Here is a 20,235-nt window from a genome sequence, read left to right on the forward strand (position 1 = left end):
TATGGTCGTCCCCGCGACAGAAAGCATTTGGGGATGCCCAAAATCGGCTTTCGATTATGCCGATTTGGGAGACCCTGTGAGAAGGGCGCCCATCTTCCGATTTGTGTCAAAAGATGGGCGTCCTTCTCTTTTGAAAATGAGCCTGTTAGGTAACAAACAAGAGAGCACACTCTGCTAGGAGCAAGAGCAAATAAAATCACAGCAGAGTGGATGAAAGAGGCTGGAGATTTTATTACAATTCTTCAAAATGACGACATGATCTGAGTTTCGGCGACAGGGCCTGTGTCAGGAGTTTGTAAAATCTGCAACAAAAATTGTCTAGATGAACACTAGATTCTGATAAAGTCAATCACAGCCTTCAAATAATTCACAGTGTGTCAAAACAGCGACATTACTGGTTCATTAATAAAAATTGTCTTACGCTTCTCCTGCCAGACAGATACCTTGTGGTTGATTTAATCAGAATCTACTGTTCATCTAGACCATTTCGTTGGACTTTTGTTATTATGTAATAAAAGTTGTTCAGGTAAATCAATAAACTAAACTAAACTCCTTAATTGCTTTAGGTCATTTCATATTTTTATTTTATTGTTACTTTTATTTACATGTATTTTAAGATAACTTCATGAATGTGCTTGCAGAAAACATTAACCACATGAATACTATAAAATAAAAAGGAAAAATAAAAAAATAACATAGAAACTAACCATTAATGTCAAATAACTTAAACTTAATTACTTTACAGGGTGTTTTACTAAAGATTAGCTCGAGTTATCTGCAGCAGGGCCCATAGGAATAAAATGGGCCCTGCTGCAGATAACTCAAGCTTAATCTTTAGTAAATGACCCCCTTAGTGAGGACACAGCAGCACAGTCCAAAAGGAACCAAACCTAAAAGACGGAAAAAATAGGATCACAGGCTAATCTTACAGATGTAGAGAGATATCATGGGCAAACAATACTGTACAAGGTCAATCTTAATTTGGCCCTGTCTTGTCAACACTCCAGAATAAGGTTAACTGACTTGGCTTAAAAGAGCATGTGAGAGTCTAAACGATAGCATAGAAATTGTAAAACAAATGAAACTCCTAGTTGAAGAATGCTGGACCGCTGTACTTTTTTAAAAATTACTCTTGAGCCTCCAGTCAAGCCCAGGAGAGCTAAAGAAGATCAGGCAGGACTTGCTGGGGACCACTGTCTGCAGCTGGTGGTGAGAAGTGCTGTATCCCCTGTCTAGAATGGAGGTGGAGTTCCATGCACTGTGGATAACATCAGCAGGGATTAAGCATACTTTTTAAATCTGTAGCTTGTGGTATGCAGCCAAAGGTGCATTCCAAATGGACATACTCCTTTGGAAGACCTGAGGGTTGTGTGTGGATTTGTGATTCCTACAGTAAGAGTGTGACTATCCTTTTTTTTTTTTTTTACTTTTCTCCCCTACTCTTTAGTTCTAGCTCTTTTAAAGACTTTTGGGCCTTCCCAGAGGAGGGTTACGCTTCCTTGTCTTAATAGACAAAGGAAGGGTTAGATCTGACCTTTATCATCTAAATCTTAATCTGCTGCAGTCAGTGGCCTATTTACTAAAATATTCTAAGGTTTTGCATCTTAGGTGCATTAACTGCAAAACGTTAAGACATTTTAGGTGCAAAACCTCTACAGTAACTTTTGGTAGCATTCCAAGCATTCTTGAGAAGGATGCCATGCATTTAACATAGATCAGAGTTTTTCTACCATGCATTAAGTGCACAGAAGATATGCAGTTAGAATGCAGTTAGAGGTATAGTTAACTGCATGGGCATAGGTTGTTTTTTTTTTTGGGGGGGGGGGAGCATTGCCCTCCCAAACACTGCTGGACCGATTGCCACCTATCCCTTCCATTCCCCTTCACCACATGTTTCTGCATCTCCCCTAACTTTCCCCTCCTTCCCCATCCAGCATCATTCCTTCTGACCCTCTCCCTTCAAATTTGCCATGGTCCCACAGCTCCTTCCCACTGCAGAGGGTTGCCAGATGGGAAAATTTTTCCCAGCCCAAAATCAGCCCTAAACCTAAACCCGCCCAAAAATGCCAAAGTCAAACCCCGCCTCCCATGTCACCAACCCCGCCTCCCACGTCACCAACCCCCCCCCTGACATCACCCCTGACGTCATTTACCCCGCCCCTGACATCATTAACCGTGCCCCCGATGTCAACCCCGCCCCTGAAAAGCTTCTATTGGACCACATCGGACCAATAGAAGCCCCGGAAAAACTTCTATTGGGCCAAATTGCACTAATAGAAGCCCTGGAAAAGCTTCTATTGGACCAAATTGGACCAATAGAGCCCCGGAAAAAGCGCCCAAACCCACACAGCAGCCACGGGAAAACTGCCCAAAAAAACGTACCCCACAGCCGCTCTCGGAAACCCGCCCAATTGGGTGGGAAAACCGCAACCCTGGCAACTAGAGCTCTAAACAGGAACTAAAAAAACAGCCAATGCAGAATCTCATGCTGCAGCATTTACATCCAGACTCTGCTGGACTGCCCCCTCTGATGCACTTCCTGCTGCTGTGGGGGCTTCCAACATAGCCTGACTGGGAGCATGCGGCATGAGGGTCTTCCAGTCTCTTCTCATACATGTTAAGGAGCAAGTCTCTTATCATTTTTAATGCTAACCAAATATTCTAACAAACTGATTCCAGTCCTGGGAGATGATATGCAAAAATCCTTTATTCATTAGCACCAGATGAGTGACTCAACGCAAGTCCATGTTTCGGTGGATGCAATTGCACTAGGACATATACTGTTACCTTACATAGAGTTACTGTGTTGACCCCTGAAGCAGGCGGTTGCGCCCTCTGAAACATGAGCCCATGTCATGCCATTCATCTGGTGCTACTGGTTTAATGGTCATGGTACCCAGCCCTCTGTCATAGGAGCTGTGAAAATGTTAGCCATATAATAATGATGGCTAGTATAACCAGCTCACTTGAAAAACATCATATTGCCACAAGAGAGCAATATGATGTTTTCCAAGTATCTGGTTGTACTAGCCATCATTAATATATGGCTGACATTTTCACAGCTCCTATGATCTAGAGCTGGATGCCACGGCAATTAACAATGCTCTCATACTTCACAATAAGAACGTTGATGCTGGTGCTGTTATCAAATTACAGCTCAGTTTATACAGTCTGATCTTCCAAAATTCCCTCTTTTGAAATGACCAATTTAAAATAATAAAATCTCTGCCATATTCTCTTACATGTTCCCCTTGGCAACTTAACCTTGCAGTTTATTGGAAATAAACACTGCCCAAGATAGAATTGATAATAGGCTACAGGTAGACACTTTTCTTTTTCATTTGAGTAGAGGAGTGTGGTAGCCGTGTTAGTCCACTCTTAAGGTTATCAATAGAATAAATTGAAAAATATCAAGCAACTACCACCTAACACCCTTCTGGTCACGATGGATGTAGAATCACTACACAGCAACATTCCACATGCGGATGGCATAGCTGCATGTGGAAGACTCCTAAAAAAATCCACACTGTACCATCAATACTCACCAGAAACTATTACAAAATTAATCAAATTCATTTTAACTCACAACTACTTCCGCTTTAACAATGATATCTATCTACAAATAATGGGCACTGCGATGGGCACCAGGACAGCACCCCAATATGCCAACCTTTTTATGGCTGAGCTGGAAGAGACATTTCTGAATACACACCAGACCAAACCTCTAAAATACTACCGGTACATCAATGACATTTTTATGATTTGGACGGAGGGTGAAGAAACTCTGAAACAATTTTATTCTGCCTTCAATACATACCATCCTACAATCAGATTCAATTTTTTGGACACCACGGTCTCAATCAGTGATGGCTGTATACAAACATCTATATACAAGAAACCCACAGACAGATGCAGCTACCTCCACAACTCCAGCTTCCATCCTTCACATACAAAAAGATCCATCATTTACAGCCAAGCCACAAGATACCACCTTATCTGCTCTGACCCAGGGGACAAAGACAGACACCTTAAAAGCCTGACTACATCCTTCAAACAGAAAGGCTACAGCCCCAAAATAATCTCCAAAAATATTGCCTCCTCCCTCAAAACACCCAGGGAGAATCTGCTACAGTACAAGGAGAAAAAGTCCACAGACAGAATCCCCCTTGTAGTGACATACAATCCAGAGCTGGAAAAACTGAGGAAAATCATAAGAGATCTACAACCTATACTCCAGGAGGATGAATTACTGAAAGAGATATTCCCATCCCCACCAGTACTGGCCTTCCGACAGCCACCCAACTTAAAACACAAGCTAATCAGAAGTAAACTTCCATCACAGACTGAAAAGGAACAGAAGGGCATACTTCCCTGTAATTTATCCAGTTGCAAACTATGCCAAAATATTTCACAGGACCCCAAAGTCATCCACAAAGGAAAGATATTCAACATAAAGGGATCTTTCACTTGCTCATCTTCCAATGTGGTATATATCATTCAGTGTAAAAAATGTAACGAAGGATGCTATATTGGAGAAACAGGCCAGATGCTTAAGACAAGATTCAATTTACATAGACATCACATGAACAATACTGGTGCCAGTAGGGTTCCCACTCCTGTTGGTCAACATTTTACAGGACCAGGACACTGTACCAGTGACTTCACAGTGAGAATCCTGAAAGGTAACTTTAAAACCATACAAGAACGTAAGACCTTTGAAGTCAGAATGATTGAATATTTTAACACCCAACAGAAAGGACTTAACAAGGATCTGGGGTTCCTAGCCCATTATAAACCATAAGCTGTATGTCTCCGTTGATCACCCTCCCCTCACCTATCCACACCCATCCTGTTAGAATATCAATGATATGCTTTGATGTCCCCATGCATATCTCCTACCCACCCCCATCCTGCCACCCTGTCAGACTGTCATAGTAATGCTTGAATGTTTTCACTTATATACACTGTCAGCTAGCACATTTGCTTATTTCCGATCTGAGGAAGAAGGGCAACCTTCGAAAGCTAATCAAGAAATGTATTAAGTTATGTCCAATAAAAAAGGTATCATCTTATTTTCTTTTCCATGTTTTATTTTGTTTGATTTCTATTAATAACTTTTTCATTTGAGAAGCTGGAAGTTTGAGACAGTAGAAAGATTTTAGTGTAAGCAAAACTTCACTTGTCTTGAAAGGCAAAGCCAAGGTTCTCTTTCTTATGAAAATGTTTCAGCTAGAGATGATATGTTCATGTTTGCAGGGGTGCATGCTTACATATGTTCAGGAAATTTCCATTGGATGAAAAAAATCATAATCTGTGTATTTACAAAAAATATATACCTGTTTAAATATGTTGAATATTTTAAGCTCATTTAATTGCTTTCTTTAACCCTTCTAGCATCAAGCGACATCAAGAACGCAGAGCAATTTTAAGTCCAATTTTGACGGATTTCACAGTACGAATAACTGCTGCTCCTGCAATCATTTTACCAAAGTAATGTCTCCAGAGAACTTGCATACTGAGGTTGGTAGCCAGAAATCATTATTTTTTATGTCTAACTGTAATTTTGCATTAGTCTTTATTAACATTTTTGAAGATAAATAGGCTCTGTATTTTTGGCATTTATAAGTGATAGTAAACATCTTAAAAAGCAATATAATGGATACTTCTATTCCATGGCTTTAGTTTGTTTACAAGAGATATCAGGCTTCTGTTCATTATGAACAAAATCAGCATAGGATAGAGTGTGATTTTCTCCAAGCACAGCAATAACATTCACAGATGTTTCTGTACTTTGGCTGTATTTCAAAGTTATAAGTAATAGCCATTGTCCCATAAGGTCCAAATCATACCCATAAAAAATAAACAAATGAGAACCATATATTTTTTTACTACTTCACTTGCTTTACTGAAGCAAGCAGTCTCCTAGAATTTAAATATACAGCAAATGGGAGGCCATGAGATAGTTTAGAAAACCAAAGAAAATTCTAGACAATCTGCCGTAGCTTATCCCACCCTCACTTTCTTCTTTCCTCTTATTAGTCATGGGCTTAGCTACCACCATACGTGATCCCAGGGAAAGAGCTGAGAGAGAGAGGGAAACATAGGGGCCCTTTTACTAAGCCGCGTAGGCACCTACACGTCCCCAATGCACACTAATTTGGAACTATCATCCAGCTGCCATGTGGCCTGGGCGTTAATTTCATTTTTACGCACGTCCACTAGCGGTGCGTGGCACTAACTGGGCGTTAATCGGCAGTGTCACGCTGACGATTACCGCCCGGTTAACGTGTGAGACCTTACTGCTAAGTCAATGGGTGGCAGTAAGGTCTAAATTGACATGTGCCAATTTTTATTTTGCCACACGTTCATTTTCAGCCCCCCCCCCCCCAAAAGGACTTTTTTGCAGGTGCACTGAAAAATGGACCTGTGCATGTCCAATCCACGTGTCTACACCAGCGCAGACCATTTTTCAGTGCACCTTAGTAAAAGGACCCCATAGTGAGACATGAGGTTGGGGGGAGAGTACATGAATTCAGAGCCTTGAAAGAAAGAAAAAAAATTAATGTAATGTAATATGGGATTGGAAACCACCAAAGACAGGTTTTCAAAACAGGAAAATGGTATGATTTTTGAGTGGATTATAAAGTTGCAAGATGACAAGTTAGTATGCCTGAGATAAGTAAGTTTCAGTAGTCAAGGCTAGAGAAAGCCAAGTGACCTTGAAAATTCAATTCTTTCCAGGAAATGAAATGAAATATGATTTGCTAAATGTATTAGCAAAGCCAAATATTGCACAATGTATGGCATAGTTCCCAAAACATTAGGGTACCATAGTGGCTTAAGACATTCTAAATTTGTGAGATATATTTACAACAAGCTCCTTGTCAAGCAATGGACTTGCAGATTAGAAGCTAAATTTTGGGCAACATCATGTATAAAAAGCATGTGGAGCCGGTGTTTCAAATGCATTAATTTCAGCATTTTGCCAATTAAAGTTTGAGAGCAAGTGGGCTTTATTGTACCAGTTCTCAAGAAGGACAAACTGGTTTGAAAATGACAAACTGTTTTGCATCATTATGCACATGAAGAAATGTTATATTAATTATACCCTGTCCAAACTATGCAAGTGTGAATAAAGAGTCTGCAATATTTCCACTGTGAGGAGGAAAAGACCTAACAGCGCCTCCATTTTGCTAAAACTTCGTCGGTAGCTATGCCAATGTATTCGCCACGAAGTCTTGAAAAACAACAGACTGTGAGAAATCAAAAATAAATACTGGGCTAGCGTTCAGAATAATTCAGCTTCCAAGTATCTGTTTAATCCAAGTTCATTGGACCACTATCTCACGGTCGTTATTCAGTCCATAAATCAAAATGCCCTCAATTTTAAAAGTATGCTAAAATACATTTAGCCTATCGGAGATCTATAACTATTTAAAGGTCTCATTTTGTTGTCTAAAGCCCCCAACTTGTTTATTAGGAAGGCTCAAAAAAAATACCTTCCAGTCAATATTGGAAATATTGCAAACTTTATTTATACTTGCATAGTTTGGTTAGAGATTGACTTCATACGCAAGTGATAAGCCTGATTTTATATTAATTATACCTTCACAATAGGAGGAATCTGATAAACATTTGCACTGTTCTAACTAGTAGTTGGAAATTGTGAAAGCAAAATGGATAGAAAAATGTTTATCAGATTCTTCCTATTGTGAAGGTATAATTAATATAAAAACCTGAAGCTGTCACAGAATGTGGTACGCTTTCTCGCTTTCACATTCTGGAGGGGGGGGTGAGTGTGTGTGCAGCAACTACCAGGGGATTAATAGAGTGACTTCCCTTAATACCTCCAATAGAGTGCTATTCAATTGGAGTGCCTTTCTATAACCTGAACTTGCCGGGTACCAGGTCTAAATACCAACGTTCATCTATTTGGACGTATATGCCCCTTCCCCTTCTGAAATCAAAGTTGGACGTCGATATTTTGGCCCCTCTCTAATCCTGCCCAAAACATGCCATAAGTGTGTACTACAGTTTTAGATGTTTGTATCCCAGTTTATAAAAACAGGATTTAGACATGCATGTAATATGGTTGTCTAAATGTTGGTTTCAGGCATCCAAAACATATACATTAGGCATGGATAAATTACTGAACATATACATACATATACATAGGCATGGATTAATGAAACAAAGCTAACATGGATTTAGTCAAGGGAAATCTTGCCTCACCAATCTGCTGTTTTTTTGAAGAGGTGGATAAACATGTGGATAAAGGAGATCCGATTGATATTGTGTATTTGGATTTTCAAATGGCATTTGACAATGTTCCTTGTCAAAGCAAAATACTAACAATTGGAGAGCAAATGAATGATCACTCTATATATTTAAAACAAATACCTTTGCTCTTAGAACTGTTAAAATAGACACTTGATGAGGATATATATTTATAATTTAAATAACACGAACCCTCAGACACCCCGAGGAGTCTTAGACTTTTGAACAAACCTCATTGGGGATACAATCAAAGGCTTCTATCTAACTGGAAAAAAAGGAAAGATGGAAAACAACTTCCCAAATATAGGAAAATATTTTTTTTTTAGGGAGAAAAAGCCACCATGGAAAAAAACTAACCATCCTCCACCTATATAAAATAATAGAATACATGAATTTGTATTTAATTATTTGGATTTTGCTCACACCTTTTTCAGTAGTAGCTCAAGGTGAGTTATATTCAGGTACACTGAGTGTTTCTCTGTCGCTGGAGGGCTCACAATCTAAATTTGTACCTGAGGCACTGGAGGGTTAAGTGACTTGCCCAAGATCACAAGAGCATGCAGTGGGATTTGAAACTGGCCACCTGTGGATTGCAAGACCGGTGCTCTAACCACTAGGCCACGCAACACTGGTGCAACAGTTAGTAGACAATGCAATTTTGTAGTTGTACCTTTATAGTCTACGAGCCAGTTTTTCTGAGCATAGAATAAATAGCATAAAATCTGTTTACTGTTCTCGGATCTTGCCAGGTACTTGTGAACCTGGACTGGCCACTGTTGGAAACAGGATACTGGATTGATGTATCTATGTTCTGTCCCAGTATGGCAACGCTTATGTTCTTATATTACTCCTGCCAGAATTCTGTGCACAAAATTTTGCAGTTTTTAGTTACTAGGAAAAAAGGCCCATTTCTGAAACGAATGAAACGGGCGCTAGCAAGGTGTTTCCTCAGAGTGTGTATGTCTGAAAGAGTGTGTGTGAGAGTGAGTGTAATGAGAGAGAGAGAGAGAGTGAATATGCGAGTGTGTGTGTGTGACAGAGAGGGAGAGTGAGAGACTGGGTGTGTGTGTGTTTGTGAGAGAGAGAGAGTGTGTGTGTGAGATAATGAGTGTGTGTGGGGGGGGGGGTTGCCCCCTCCCCTCAGTCCCTCCCAGTTCCATTGTTGTTCATCCATCCGAGTTCCAGGGTTTCGTCACTCCCCACTTCCCCCCTCTTCCATGGTCGTCCCTACCTCCCACTTCCAGGTTTGGTCCCTCCCTACCTCCAGTTCCAGGCCCCCCACTCCCTCCCTCCAGGTTGTAGCCCCTCCCTCCTGGTTCCAGCTCCCTCCCACCCTCTGAGTTTGATGATCCCCCCCTCCCTCCCTGTTTCTGGGTCCCTCCCTCCATCGCAGTTGGAGTGGCCTCTCTCCCTCCCAGTTCCAGAGTGCTTCCTGACTTCTCTTCCTTTTCTCCTACATTGCCCTCCCATGCAACTTCTGTCCCCACCAACCCCATGTCTACCATCACTCCCTTTCTCTTCCCATCCCTGCCCCAACCCCCTGACTTCTCCAGTCGGCCCTGCCCTGAGATCACAGGTCACCCCCCCCCCCCCCCCCGCATCTTACCTCCATTAGAAAGTGCTGCACGCAGCAGGCCAGGCCATCCATGCCCCTCCCCCTGAGCTGTCATTCGCCCCTGCCCCCGAGATCGGCGGTCACCGTTTCCCCCCCGTTGTACCTCTGTTTTTAAGTGCTGCACGCAGAAGGCCAGCGCAGCAGTTCGCTTCCTTTTCGTGTCTTCTTCCTTCCATGTGTCCCGCCCTTGTGATGTTACTTCCGCAAGGGAGGGACACAGGGAGGGAAGAAGACTCGAAGAGAAGCGACGTGCTGGACTGCTGCATGGTATTTGAGAGGCTGTGTTCCTTCAATGGAGGGGGCGTGGGCCGTTGATAGAAAGGGGGGAGGGGCGGGTGAGCTACAAAGTTGTGTGCAGAGCGGTGACCTGGGTGGGGGAGCGAGCGACCCGTGGGGGGTAGCGGCCAGAGGCTTCGGGGGAGGTTTTTTCCGCAGGAAAGGGTGTTGTCCAGTGTGTCACGCCACGGGGGGGGGGGGGTCCGGGGGGGCAGTAATGTGAAGGGAGGGGTGGTGTTGAAATCGGAGGGAGGGGCATGAGGGGCGTTGAAGTGGGAGGGATGGAGGAAGGGCGTGACATGTGTGTGGGTGGGGGTGGGTTCGGGTGTTTGGAGCGATCCCTTCACTGTCATTGTTCCGCCCTCGACGTCAGCACGTTTGACGCGAGGGCGGGGCAGAGAGACATGGTGAGTGGGATGGCTTCACCACCATGAATTGACGAACCCTTAATGTAGTGACTGAGTGACTTCAGAACATTGTCTTCAGAACGTTGAGGGTGCATTTTATTATAGTAGATAATTTAACCAATATTACAGCTCCCCCCATTTTTCACAGCATCCATATTTTTTCCCAGCCCCCTCTACCCCACAGCATCCACCTTTTATTTTACAGCTCTCTCGTCCTTTTTTATAGCCCCTCCACCCCCACCTCTTTCAACCTTTTTTTACAGCCCACTTCTCTTTTTTTTTTACAACCTACTCCGCCCTCACAGCAGCCACCTTTTTTACAGCCCTCTCCCCCCCACCCCACAGTAGCCACCCTTTTTGTTTGCAGTCCACAACCCCCACACATATATCATTCACTTTTTTTTATAGCTCCCTCCCCACCCACCCTCTTTCCTCTTTGTAGTAGGAAAGAACGCCACTCTTTCCTGGCTGCTGCTCTGAGCTGGTGCCGCCACCTTTTCCAAATGGCTGCCGAGACTTCCAGCGGCAGTCTTATGTGATTACCACTTGAAGTCTCGGTGGCCATTTTGAAAAAGTGGTGGCACCGGCCCAGAGCAGCAGCGGGAGGCAGGAAAGAGTGGGCTTCTTTCTGCCCCCAATGAGGCCTCTAGACCACCAGGGTATATTCAGGTAGGTACAAGGGTGATGTGGTGGAATGACCAATGCACAGGGGTGGGCAGCGGGGCGACCAAGGCTCAAGGGGTGGTGGCAGCGGCGGCGGCGTGCAGTGGAAGGCCGATTAGAGCACAAATTATGCACGGCTGTGGAATTCTGTGCTACACAGTCGTGCAGAATTCGGGCAGGAGTATTATTTACCACCGGCAGCCTTAAGGCTGTTGAAAGCAGTATACATTCAGATACAGTAGGTATTTTTCTGTCCTGGAGGGCTTACAGTTTAAAACAAACCATACATACTGAAAGATCTGTAGTAGAATTTGAGCCTAGAGTCCCCGGGATCTCAGCTTGCTGCTCTAACTAATCACCAATCAGAGGTAGGACAAAAATATATAACTATTAACTTGGTAGCACTCTGGAAAAATAAAACATGTCTTATAGTTACCTGACCTGATATCAAACTCCCTTTTAATATTCACTGATAAGCTACAGGATAACATGGCAATAATAGAAAAATATGGGTTTTATTTAAAAGGCAAAATATAAAACAGAATGTAAGATTAGAATAAAAGCTAGCTAAATTTATTCTGCTTGAGATTTAACAGCCCTAATACAATACTAAATAGAAGACTTGTAACTGATAATGCCAGACTGTTGATTCCACTCACTTCGAGCACATATATAAATAATAACTTAGTGCTAATATCACCAATTAGTGTTTGAAAAAGCCCTCATTTTAACCACCGCTTTCAAAGCAATATCATTAACAAATGATATTGCTTTGAAAGCGGTGGTTAAAACTGAGGGCTTTTTCAAACACTAATTGGTGATATTAGCACTAAGTTATTATTTATATACGTGCTCGAAGTGAGTGGAATCAACAGTCTGGCATTATCAGTTACAAGTCTTCTGTTTAGTATTGTATTAGGATTGTTTTACTTAAAACTTTAAGGAGGTTGAGTATATATTGAGATTTAACAGCAGCTGACATTAAAATAAAACGGTACCCAGATATTGGCCAGTACTAAATATCCTTGTTTCATCGCCTGCCTAGAAGTGCTGTCTGGTTAGTGGTGATATTCAGACTGCTAACCAGATTACTTCAATCTGAATATGGCCATTAAGAGACAGATTCTATACATGGCGCCTAAAAAATTCACGCGGAAAACATTTTTGCCTAAGCATATTCTGTAAGCGTCGAGTAGATGTAGGCGCAATATATAGAATAAACTTAGTTGATATCCCAGCTCCTAAAACTATGCGCGTCCATTTACACCAATGAAAACATGGCATAAATCCCGGTGCATAGATTTACTTTCCATATTATTTGACTAATATTTGCGCAAATATTAACACCAACACATATACATTCATAATAACAAAGCAGTCCAGATGGAGTCCGACTAAGAGACGTGCCTTTGATGGACTTTGTCTCAGCTGCTGTAAAAGAACATAGGATACGTGGATGTGGCAGTGCATTTAGAGTACAAAGATTGTCACCCATTGAATACACATGATTTATTATTGCGCTTGGACAAATGATTGGGCAGCATAGTTGAACACAGCTGTTACGTTAAGATTACAGATCATCTTCAGGTGGTCAAACAGCGTGGACATTATTGCAGCTGGTTTTGGGAATCTGTTCATGAAAAATCTTAGGAGGGACGTTAATCGGGTGTGCATGAATCGTATGGATTAAAAGTTCAATAAATACAACAAACGTTATAGTTGATATTAGTGAATGTATATGTGTGGTGTTAATATTTGAGCAAATATTAGTCAAATAATATGGAAAGTTGATATACTGTGACTAAATAATGAATGTTTATAAACCCATTTACTAGCAGTAAGAAGGTGCATAGATTTAGGCGCACTGGGTCATATTCTATAACCTACGTAGATTTTAGAATGCCCACGAATTGCCCATTTCTCCACTCATAACCACACCCCTTTTGCCTGCGTGCATTAGAAGTTAGGCACACTGCTTTACAAAATTCGCTGAGTGAATTATGTGTGTAAATTCTAATTATTGCCAATTAGTGCTCATTATTACTTGTTAAGTGCTGTTAACAATGCTGATTGCTTTTAAGCCAATTAAGTTATGCATGTTATAGAATAACATGGATTTCAGATGTGAAACACTAGGCACCCTATATAGAATCCAGGGGTACTGGATAACCTCTGGTTCAACTCATGAGGCAGTCAGTGGAAATATGCAGTCACACTAACCACACCCCTTTTTGCCTGCTAACTGGATATGTGCCTTGAAAATTTACCCCACTATATCTAGGTTGCCCTTTCATAACTAAGCAAATTTAATTTTAAAAAAATGTTATTTTTCATTACAGGAAATTTTAGTCTGTGGTCATTCACTGGAAGTAATATAACCACAAGCCTGGACTTATTCCTCAATGTAGCTCAGTGCAACTCCTACAGCAGCTAATACAGCCAATATGGTTGGAGTGGAACCTTTAAGCAAGTCCACTGAGGTAACTGAAACCTGTTTTGTCTGATCATATTTTGTTGTTTGTGTTTCTTTGCTAATAGAACAAGTATATTTAAATTTATATTTCTAATATGTAGTAAATGATGAGAAATAAATGAGTTAAACAGTAGAATTGATAAAGGGGATAGTTAATTAATAATAACCTTAGTGCCTCGAAACAACTCTTCTAACAATTAGAAGAGTTGTTCCAGGCCCTAAGGTAGACTGTATAATAAATATTTGGCCAGAGACTGGGCAAGGTGGTCTTAATGGAAAATTAGGGGCCGTTTTACTAAGCCATGGTAAAAGTGTCCTTCGTAGTGTAGGCGCATGTATTGGGCACGTGCCGGGCCAGTTTTACTGCAGCTATAAAAATGGGTTTTTTTAATGGAATGGGAAAAGGGCCTGTGGTAAAAATGAAACCAACGCGTGCCCAAAACCGGCCTGAGCCCTTAACACCACCCATTGATCTAGAGGTAAGGCTCACACTCTACACGTGCGTTAACCGGTTAACTCACGCCAATTGCGAATTACCACCGGAACTGGTGCGCGTAGGAGGAAATAAATAATTCATCCACATGTTATGGCGTGCGCCAAATCTGAAATTATTGCCAGGAGGGCAAGCTGGGCCTGGCAGTAGTCTCATTTGAGCGTGAGCTGCATGCCGCGTAGAGCCTACCGTGGCTTAGTAAAAGGGGCCCCTTAATAACAATCTGTCACTCCAGGAGGGAAATCTTGAAGAGGATTGACAATTTGATTCCAGTAATTGCAGTTGTGTGAGGTTGGTGGTGGGAAGTTTGGAGGTATTCAGAGTTGTCTGTCATGTGGAGTTTGGAGAGAAACCAGAATAACAACTAAATTTCAATAAAATAAAAAGTTAAAATAAATAAATAGTTGGCCTAGTTACTATGTTTAGTAATTTAATACTATACACTAGCTGGTCCCTGATAAATTTACAGTGAATTTTTGCTTGCTCCCTTGAACCTTTGCACTCTTCCCCAGGTTAGGATCCTTATGGTTTATTGTGCTTATACAATCATCAAAGCAGTTTACAAATCAATATTTCAAAGCATATACAATTAAAAATAAAATATAGAAATGAAGATCATAGAAAGAGCACTCCAGTATTTAATAGGGCAGAGACAAAGACAAAGGGCCTGATTTTTCCAGAAGTGATCAGCATTTACTGAAGATGGCCTTCTCTGCCAGGGCGAGGTCTAAACTAAAAGTGTTTGAAAGCTCCAGGTTCCTCTTCAGGTGGTTAGACATGTTGCCTGAGAGAATGTGATATATGTGGAAAAAGCTTCATTTGTCACTTCGTTTAATATGTGCTCCCTGTTTTCTCATAGTGCTTAACTGTCAAAGCTGGGGGAAAGATGTCTGTTCTCAATCTATAAGCCTCAGGTGTCAATGCATTCAAATTCATGACAAGATAGTAACATAATAGATGATGGCAGAGAAAGACCTGCACGTCCATCCAGTCTGCCCAACCAGATAAACTCATATGTGCTACTTTTGTGTATACTTGACCTAGATTTGTATCTGCCAGTTTCACGGCACAGACCGTAGAAGTCTGCCCAGCAGTAGCCCCGCCTCCAACTACTAGCCCTGCCCCCCCCCCCCCCCCACCCCACCGGCTCTGCCACCCAATCTCCGCTAAGCTTCTGAGGATCCATTCCTTCCAACAGGATTCCTTTATATTTATCCCACACATTTTTGAATTCCATTACCGTTTTCATCTCCACCACCTTACTGCTCTTCGAAGGATCCCAAGTCTTATGAACTTGCATTAGTCTATTCCTTCGAAGGGCAGTAAGTTTAGACAGAAGATATACAAAGTTTACCTTACTCTGAACCTGAAGGAGCGAAGGTAACTCTTGCTGTTTCCAAGCTTGATGCCACTAGCAGGCGCCCAGCAGTAAATATGTAATGTGCCAGTCTGCGATCACGCACACGCAGTTCACTGGGTCCAAAATGGATTAAGCAGCTAGCACTAATTGGATTTACTTGGGCCCCCAAACCTCTGACACCCATCCTGCAATTGGCTTCCCAATACATTTGTGCCTTAGGACAAGACCACCAGATGTGTATGGAAGTGCCCCGTCTCCCGCATTTACACCATCACCTATCAGACCCACTCCCATAAATAGCTTTCAGGTGTACCAGGGTGAGATCCAACGATACAGCATTTATAACCATTCTCGATTAAACTACTAAATAACAGATATTCTCAAAAGATTTTTATATATCACTGCCCATTCCCGTTCAGAATACTGGTGCCTAGATCATCCTCCCGTTGTTTCCACATATTTTAGGGGAGGAGGCAGCTGCTCCAGTAGAGCTCTATAGACCATGATATGCATCCCCTACCACTGCTCCTTTGCATTACCTGTTCAAGTGGTATATCTTAAGCTGCAAGTCCACTCTGCACGATTCTGGATAAAATCTATCAATTGCCAGTATGAGAAAGGCACCCCTTCGACCCAACCCATATTCCTCCTTTAACCTGTGAAAATCTAACCCATACCCCCTCCTCCCAGACTTGCCCCAGTGTACATAGACCCTGACCTTCCCCAGAGTGTATAGGCACGGTCCTCCTGGCCCGAGGTAAACCCCTCCGCAAAGCGATGGGGGTAGCTAGAAAATAGCTTGACCGTGAGGAACCGATTGCATGTCATGCGCCAGAGTTTAGGGTCGGGTGATTATAGGGTTAGTATGCGCATAAGTTTGCTAAATGCTGAGCCCAAGAGCCAGAGCAAAACCCACACGGGATTCCTTACAGATAGGACTGATCCAACTCTGACAAAGCTCTTGTTCTGATCATATTGCCAATTCAACCAAATACTTAAGGTGAGCAGCCTGATATTATGCTGTAAAATTGGGCACCCCCAATCCCCCCACTTGTCGCATGCTGGAAAAGCATTTGCATTCTGTGTGGTTTCCCCCTCCAAATGAACTGGAAAATTCATCGGGATGCAAATAGATATAGAGAGTTTGGGAAGCAATACCATCTTGATGGCTTGTACTATGCCCAGCCAAGAAGTATGCAGACCATGCCATTTGTCTAAATCTTCCCACAGCTTCTTAGTAACCCAGGTACTTGGCAGAGAACAGTCCCTCCAGAGTCAGTGTTAAATTGACCCCCAGATATCTAATCGAATGAACCGCCCAACTATAAGCAAAACACTTTGTAATTGCCCCAACTCTAGCTCAACCACCGTTAGGTTAAAGCACCTCCAATTTAGATTTATTAATCTTAAATCCTGACACCTGCTCAAATTTGTCCAACACATCCTCCACCTCTGGTAGGGATTCCCTAGGATTAGAAAGAGTAAACAGAACGTCATCTGCGAAAAAAAAGAATCTTATCTTTATTCGCCCACATCGGATACCTTCAATCTGTTCTGATCTACGGACCAACAGAGCCAAGGGTTCCATTGCCAAGGCAAACAAGACCGGTGAAAACGCACAGTCCTGCCTAGTGCCTCAGGCCAGCTCAAACTCTCTGTATAGTCCATGTTGATCTGCAAACTCACAAGGGGCTAAATGTACAAAGTCTAGACCCAGGCTAGAATCCGCCCAGTAATGCTCACTCCTTCCAAAACCCGATAGATATACCAGGAAACCCTGTCAAGGCCTTTTCCACATCTATACTGAGAATCACTGCAGGGGTGGGTCGCTGATGAGCCGCCAGACTATATGGCAAACTCACCTTATGTTATGTAGCATCTGACGACCTTGAATAAATCCCGATTGATCATCCCGTACCAAACGGGTATATAATGCTGTATTCTACTGGCTAGTACTTTAGTGAAAATTTTATAGTCTAACACCTAGCAGGGAAATTGGGCGATAGGATCCACATTCTACGGGAGTCTTTCCAGGCTTAGGAATCAGGTCAGTCACCCCGACCAATCACCAAGAATGTGGGAGCACCAATCCCTCTTGAAAAATTTAACATCGAACCACCGGGTCACTAAGCGACTCTTAATGGTTTATAAAATTTGAGGTGAAGCCATCTAAGCCTAGAGCCCATTCAACCTGCCCTGGTGCAGGTCCTCTAATCGCCCATTCACCTCTTCCTCTGTTTTGGGTTTTGAGAGGTGATCCGCCTCCACCAGAGTCAACCCTGGCAGCTCCACTCGTGCAAAAAACTGCTGTAGCTCCTCAGGGTTGCCTCCCACTCCGGCCAATACAGCTGGTGTAAAACTGCTCTGAGGAGCGATGCTGACTACCCAACATCATGTATCTTAAGAATCATATTACATTGTGTTCTCATCCTCAGCTTATGGACTAACATTCTGCCAACTCTATTAGCCCTGTCAAAATATTCCTGGTGCAAAGCAAGTAACTTCCAGCCCCTGATCTCAGTTCTAAGCTTATTATTCAGGGTAACAAAGATACCCCATCTCCACAACGTTTATGCACTTGTTCTAGGGAATATAACTGGTGTCATATGTCTGAGTGCCTCTGGACCCGTTCTCTATGGCATTTGGCTTCTAGGGCAATCAACTTCCCCCGCATAACTGCTTTCAGGCATTCCCAAAACATCTCAGGAGAGACCTCCTCTGGTTATTAAATTCAAAGTATTCTTTTAAAATCTTTTCCACATGCGGAATATGCACAGGATCCCGCAGCAAAGCCTACGAGAGCCGCCACACAACCCTAGTCCCCTGATGACCTCGTTTCGTCAAAGTGTCAAAGGACCAGTGCATGATCTGATCAGGTCATTGCCTCAATAGAGACTGTCTGCACATTCACTACCAGCTCCTTGCCTGCCAGCCACATATCAATGCGAGAGTAGGAATCATGAACCCTCGAATGGAAAGTATAGCCTCTATCATTAGGGTGTTAAAATCTCCTAGACATCCACCAGATACAGGGTAAGCCAGCTGCTTCCTATCTGTCCGTCCATAACCACCACCTGGGCCGTATTATCCCATGTCACATTCCAGGGTCATATTAAAGTCCCCCCACCCACTAATAGCTGACCTCAGCTTTTTCCAGGAGAATTTTGCTTACTACCACCCAAAAAGTGACCTTGCTCCACATTGGGGGCATATATATTTAGCAGGATATATATCTGCCAATCAATCTCCACTTTAAGTAGCAAATAGCTCCCCTCCTTATCTCTAACAACTTCATGTATCATAGGGGAGAGGGAGTTAGCAAATAGTGTACACACCCCATTAGTTTGGATTTCACTCTATTAGAAGCAAACAGTATCTTAGAATATCGTTTATGACAAAGGAGAAACTCATGTTTTGGCAGGATATGTGTTTCTTGAATAAACCTGTGTCCATCTGCAGTCTCTCTGTCTCTTTAAAGAGAAGCTGTCTCTTACTTGGAGCATTGAGGCCCCTAACATTAAAGGACAAACATTTCAACATTGCAAGTCTACAGCCTATCTATTAAATCATAAATGTCTACATCCTCAGAAATGCATCCCAGGCCCCAACTGATACCCTGCCATAAACCTCCATATCTCCAATCACAACAATTCACCATACTGACCTCCCCATTCACAACCCCTCTACCCCAACCCCCCTACCACCCACCCTTCCCCTACCCCCCGCCTCCCTCCACCCCATTAACTGCAGGCCTCCAATGGTAGGCCTAAGAGAGAAAAGATGCCATCCCCCGACCCCCTCCGTCATTTCCACCTCCACATGTCATATGTCCCTCATTGAATAGACCGAGTCCAGTGTATCTAATATTCATGAGAAAAAGAAAGTCCAGAGTTCATTTTGTCAACAGATCCCCAGGCCACACTCAAACAGGGCCTCCATGATATGTAGAACCTCACAAGGATGTAGTCTCGGTTGCACCAACTAGTATGTTCAGGCAGGCTATGTTGCCTGGGAAGGACTGCGATGTCATTGATTCTTCTTGTCGCCTCTCCACCACCTCATATAGCTGAAGAATGACTCATTCCTCCCTCCATGGTGGATTGCGCTATGTCGTCTCACCATATTTTAGTGTCCTTGAGGAGTGCTATCGCTTCAGAGGGTTGGGCAACTTTGACTTGTAGGCTAAAAGGGTATAGCCAGCAATATTTAATATTATGTTCCAATAGGCATTGCGTGATAGGGCAAAAGTCCCTCTGCCTGCGTACGGTAATGGCTGAAATAGCCACAAAAGGTTCCACTTTGGCCCCATGCCATGTAATATGGCCCACTTTCCTCACCACCTGGAGAATCTGTTCTTTAACAGGAAATTGCAAAAAACAGGCAATAATATCCCAGGGTCTATCCACCGGCTTAGGCCCCAAAGCTCTGTGGACTCTTTCAAATTCAACTGTAGGCAATTCTGTTGTCTGGGATGCAGCCCTGAGGAACTGATGGCAAACCTGCAACATAAGGGCAGCTGGATCCTGTTCTTGCAGCTCCTCAGGAACTCCCTTTGCATGGAGATTATTTTGTCTTGCTCTGTTTTCACCATCTTCTACGCGAGTCCAAAGTTCCTCATATTTATTATCCAGTGCATCAGCACGCTTACCCATGGCAGCCAAGTCCTGATCA

General features: G+C 42.8%; 1 protein-coding gene across 1 annotated transcript in view; it reads left to right on the forward strand.

Moving 5' to 3' along the window:
• VPS13B (vacuolar protein sorting 13 homolog B) overlaps window positions 1-20,235 on the forward strand; it is a 1,674,799-nt gene that overhangs the window by 937,969 nt on the left and 716,595 nt on the right. Inside the window, 6 exon segments of the mRNA XM_030217225.1 lie at window positions 5,395-5,477; window positions 5,480-5,520; window positions 13,578-13,605; window positions 13,608-13,649; window positions 13,652-13,672; window positions 13,675-13,718. Of these exon segments, the coding sequence (XP_030073085.1) occupies window positions 5,395-5,477; window positions 5,480-5,520; window positions 13,578-13,605; window positions 13,608-13,649; window positions 13,652-13,672; window positions 13,675-13,718 (259 nt within the window).

This window comes from Microcaecilia unicolor, chromosome 1 (assembly GCF_901765095.1).
Source record: "Microcaecilia unicolor chromosome 1, aMicUni1.1, whole genome shotgun sequence".
In the NCBI taxonomy this organism is placed as follows: Eukaryota; Metazoa; Chordata; class Amphibia; order Gymnophiona; family Siphonopidae; genus Microcaecilia; species Microcaecilia unicolor.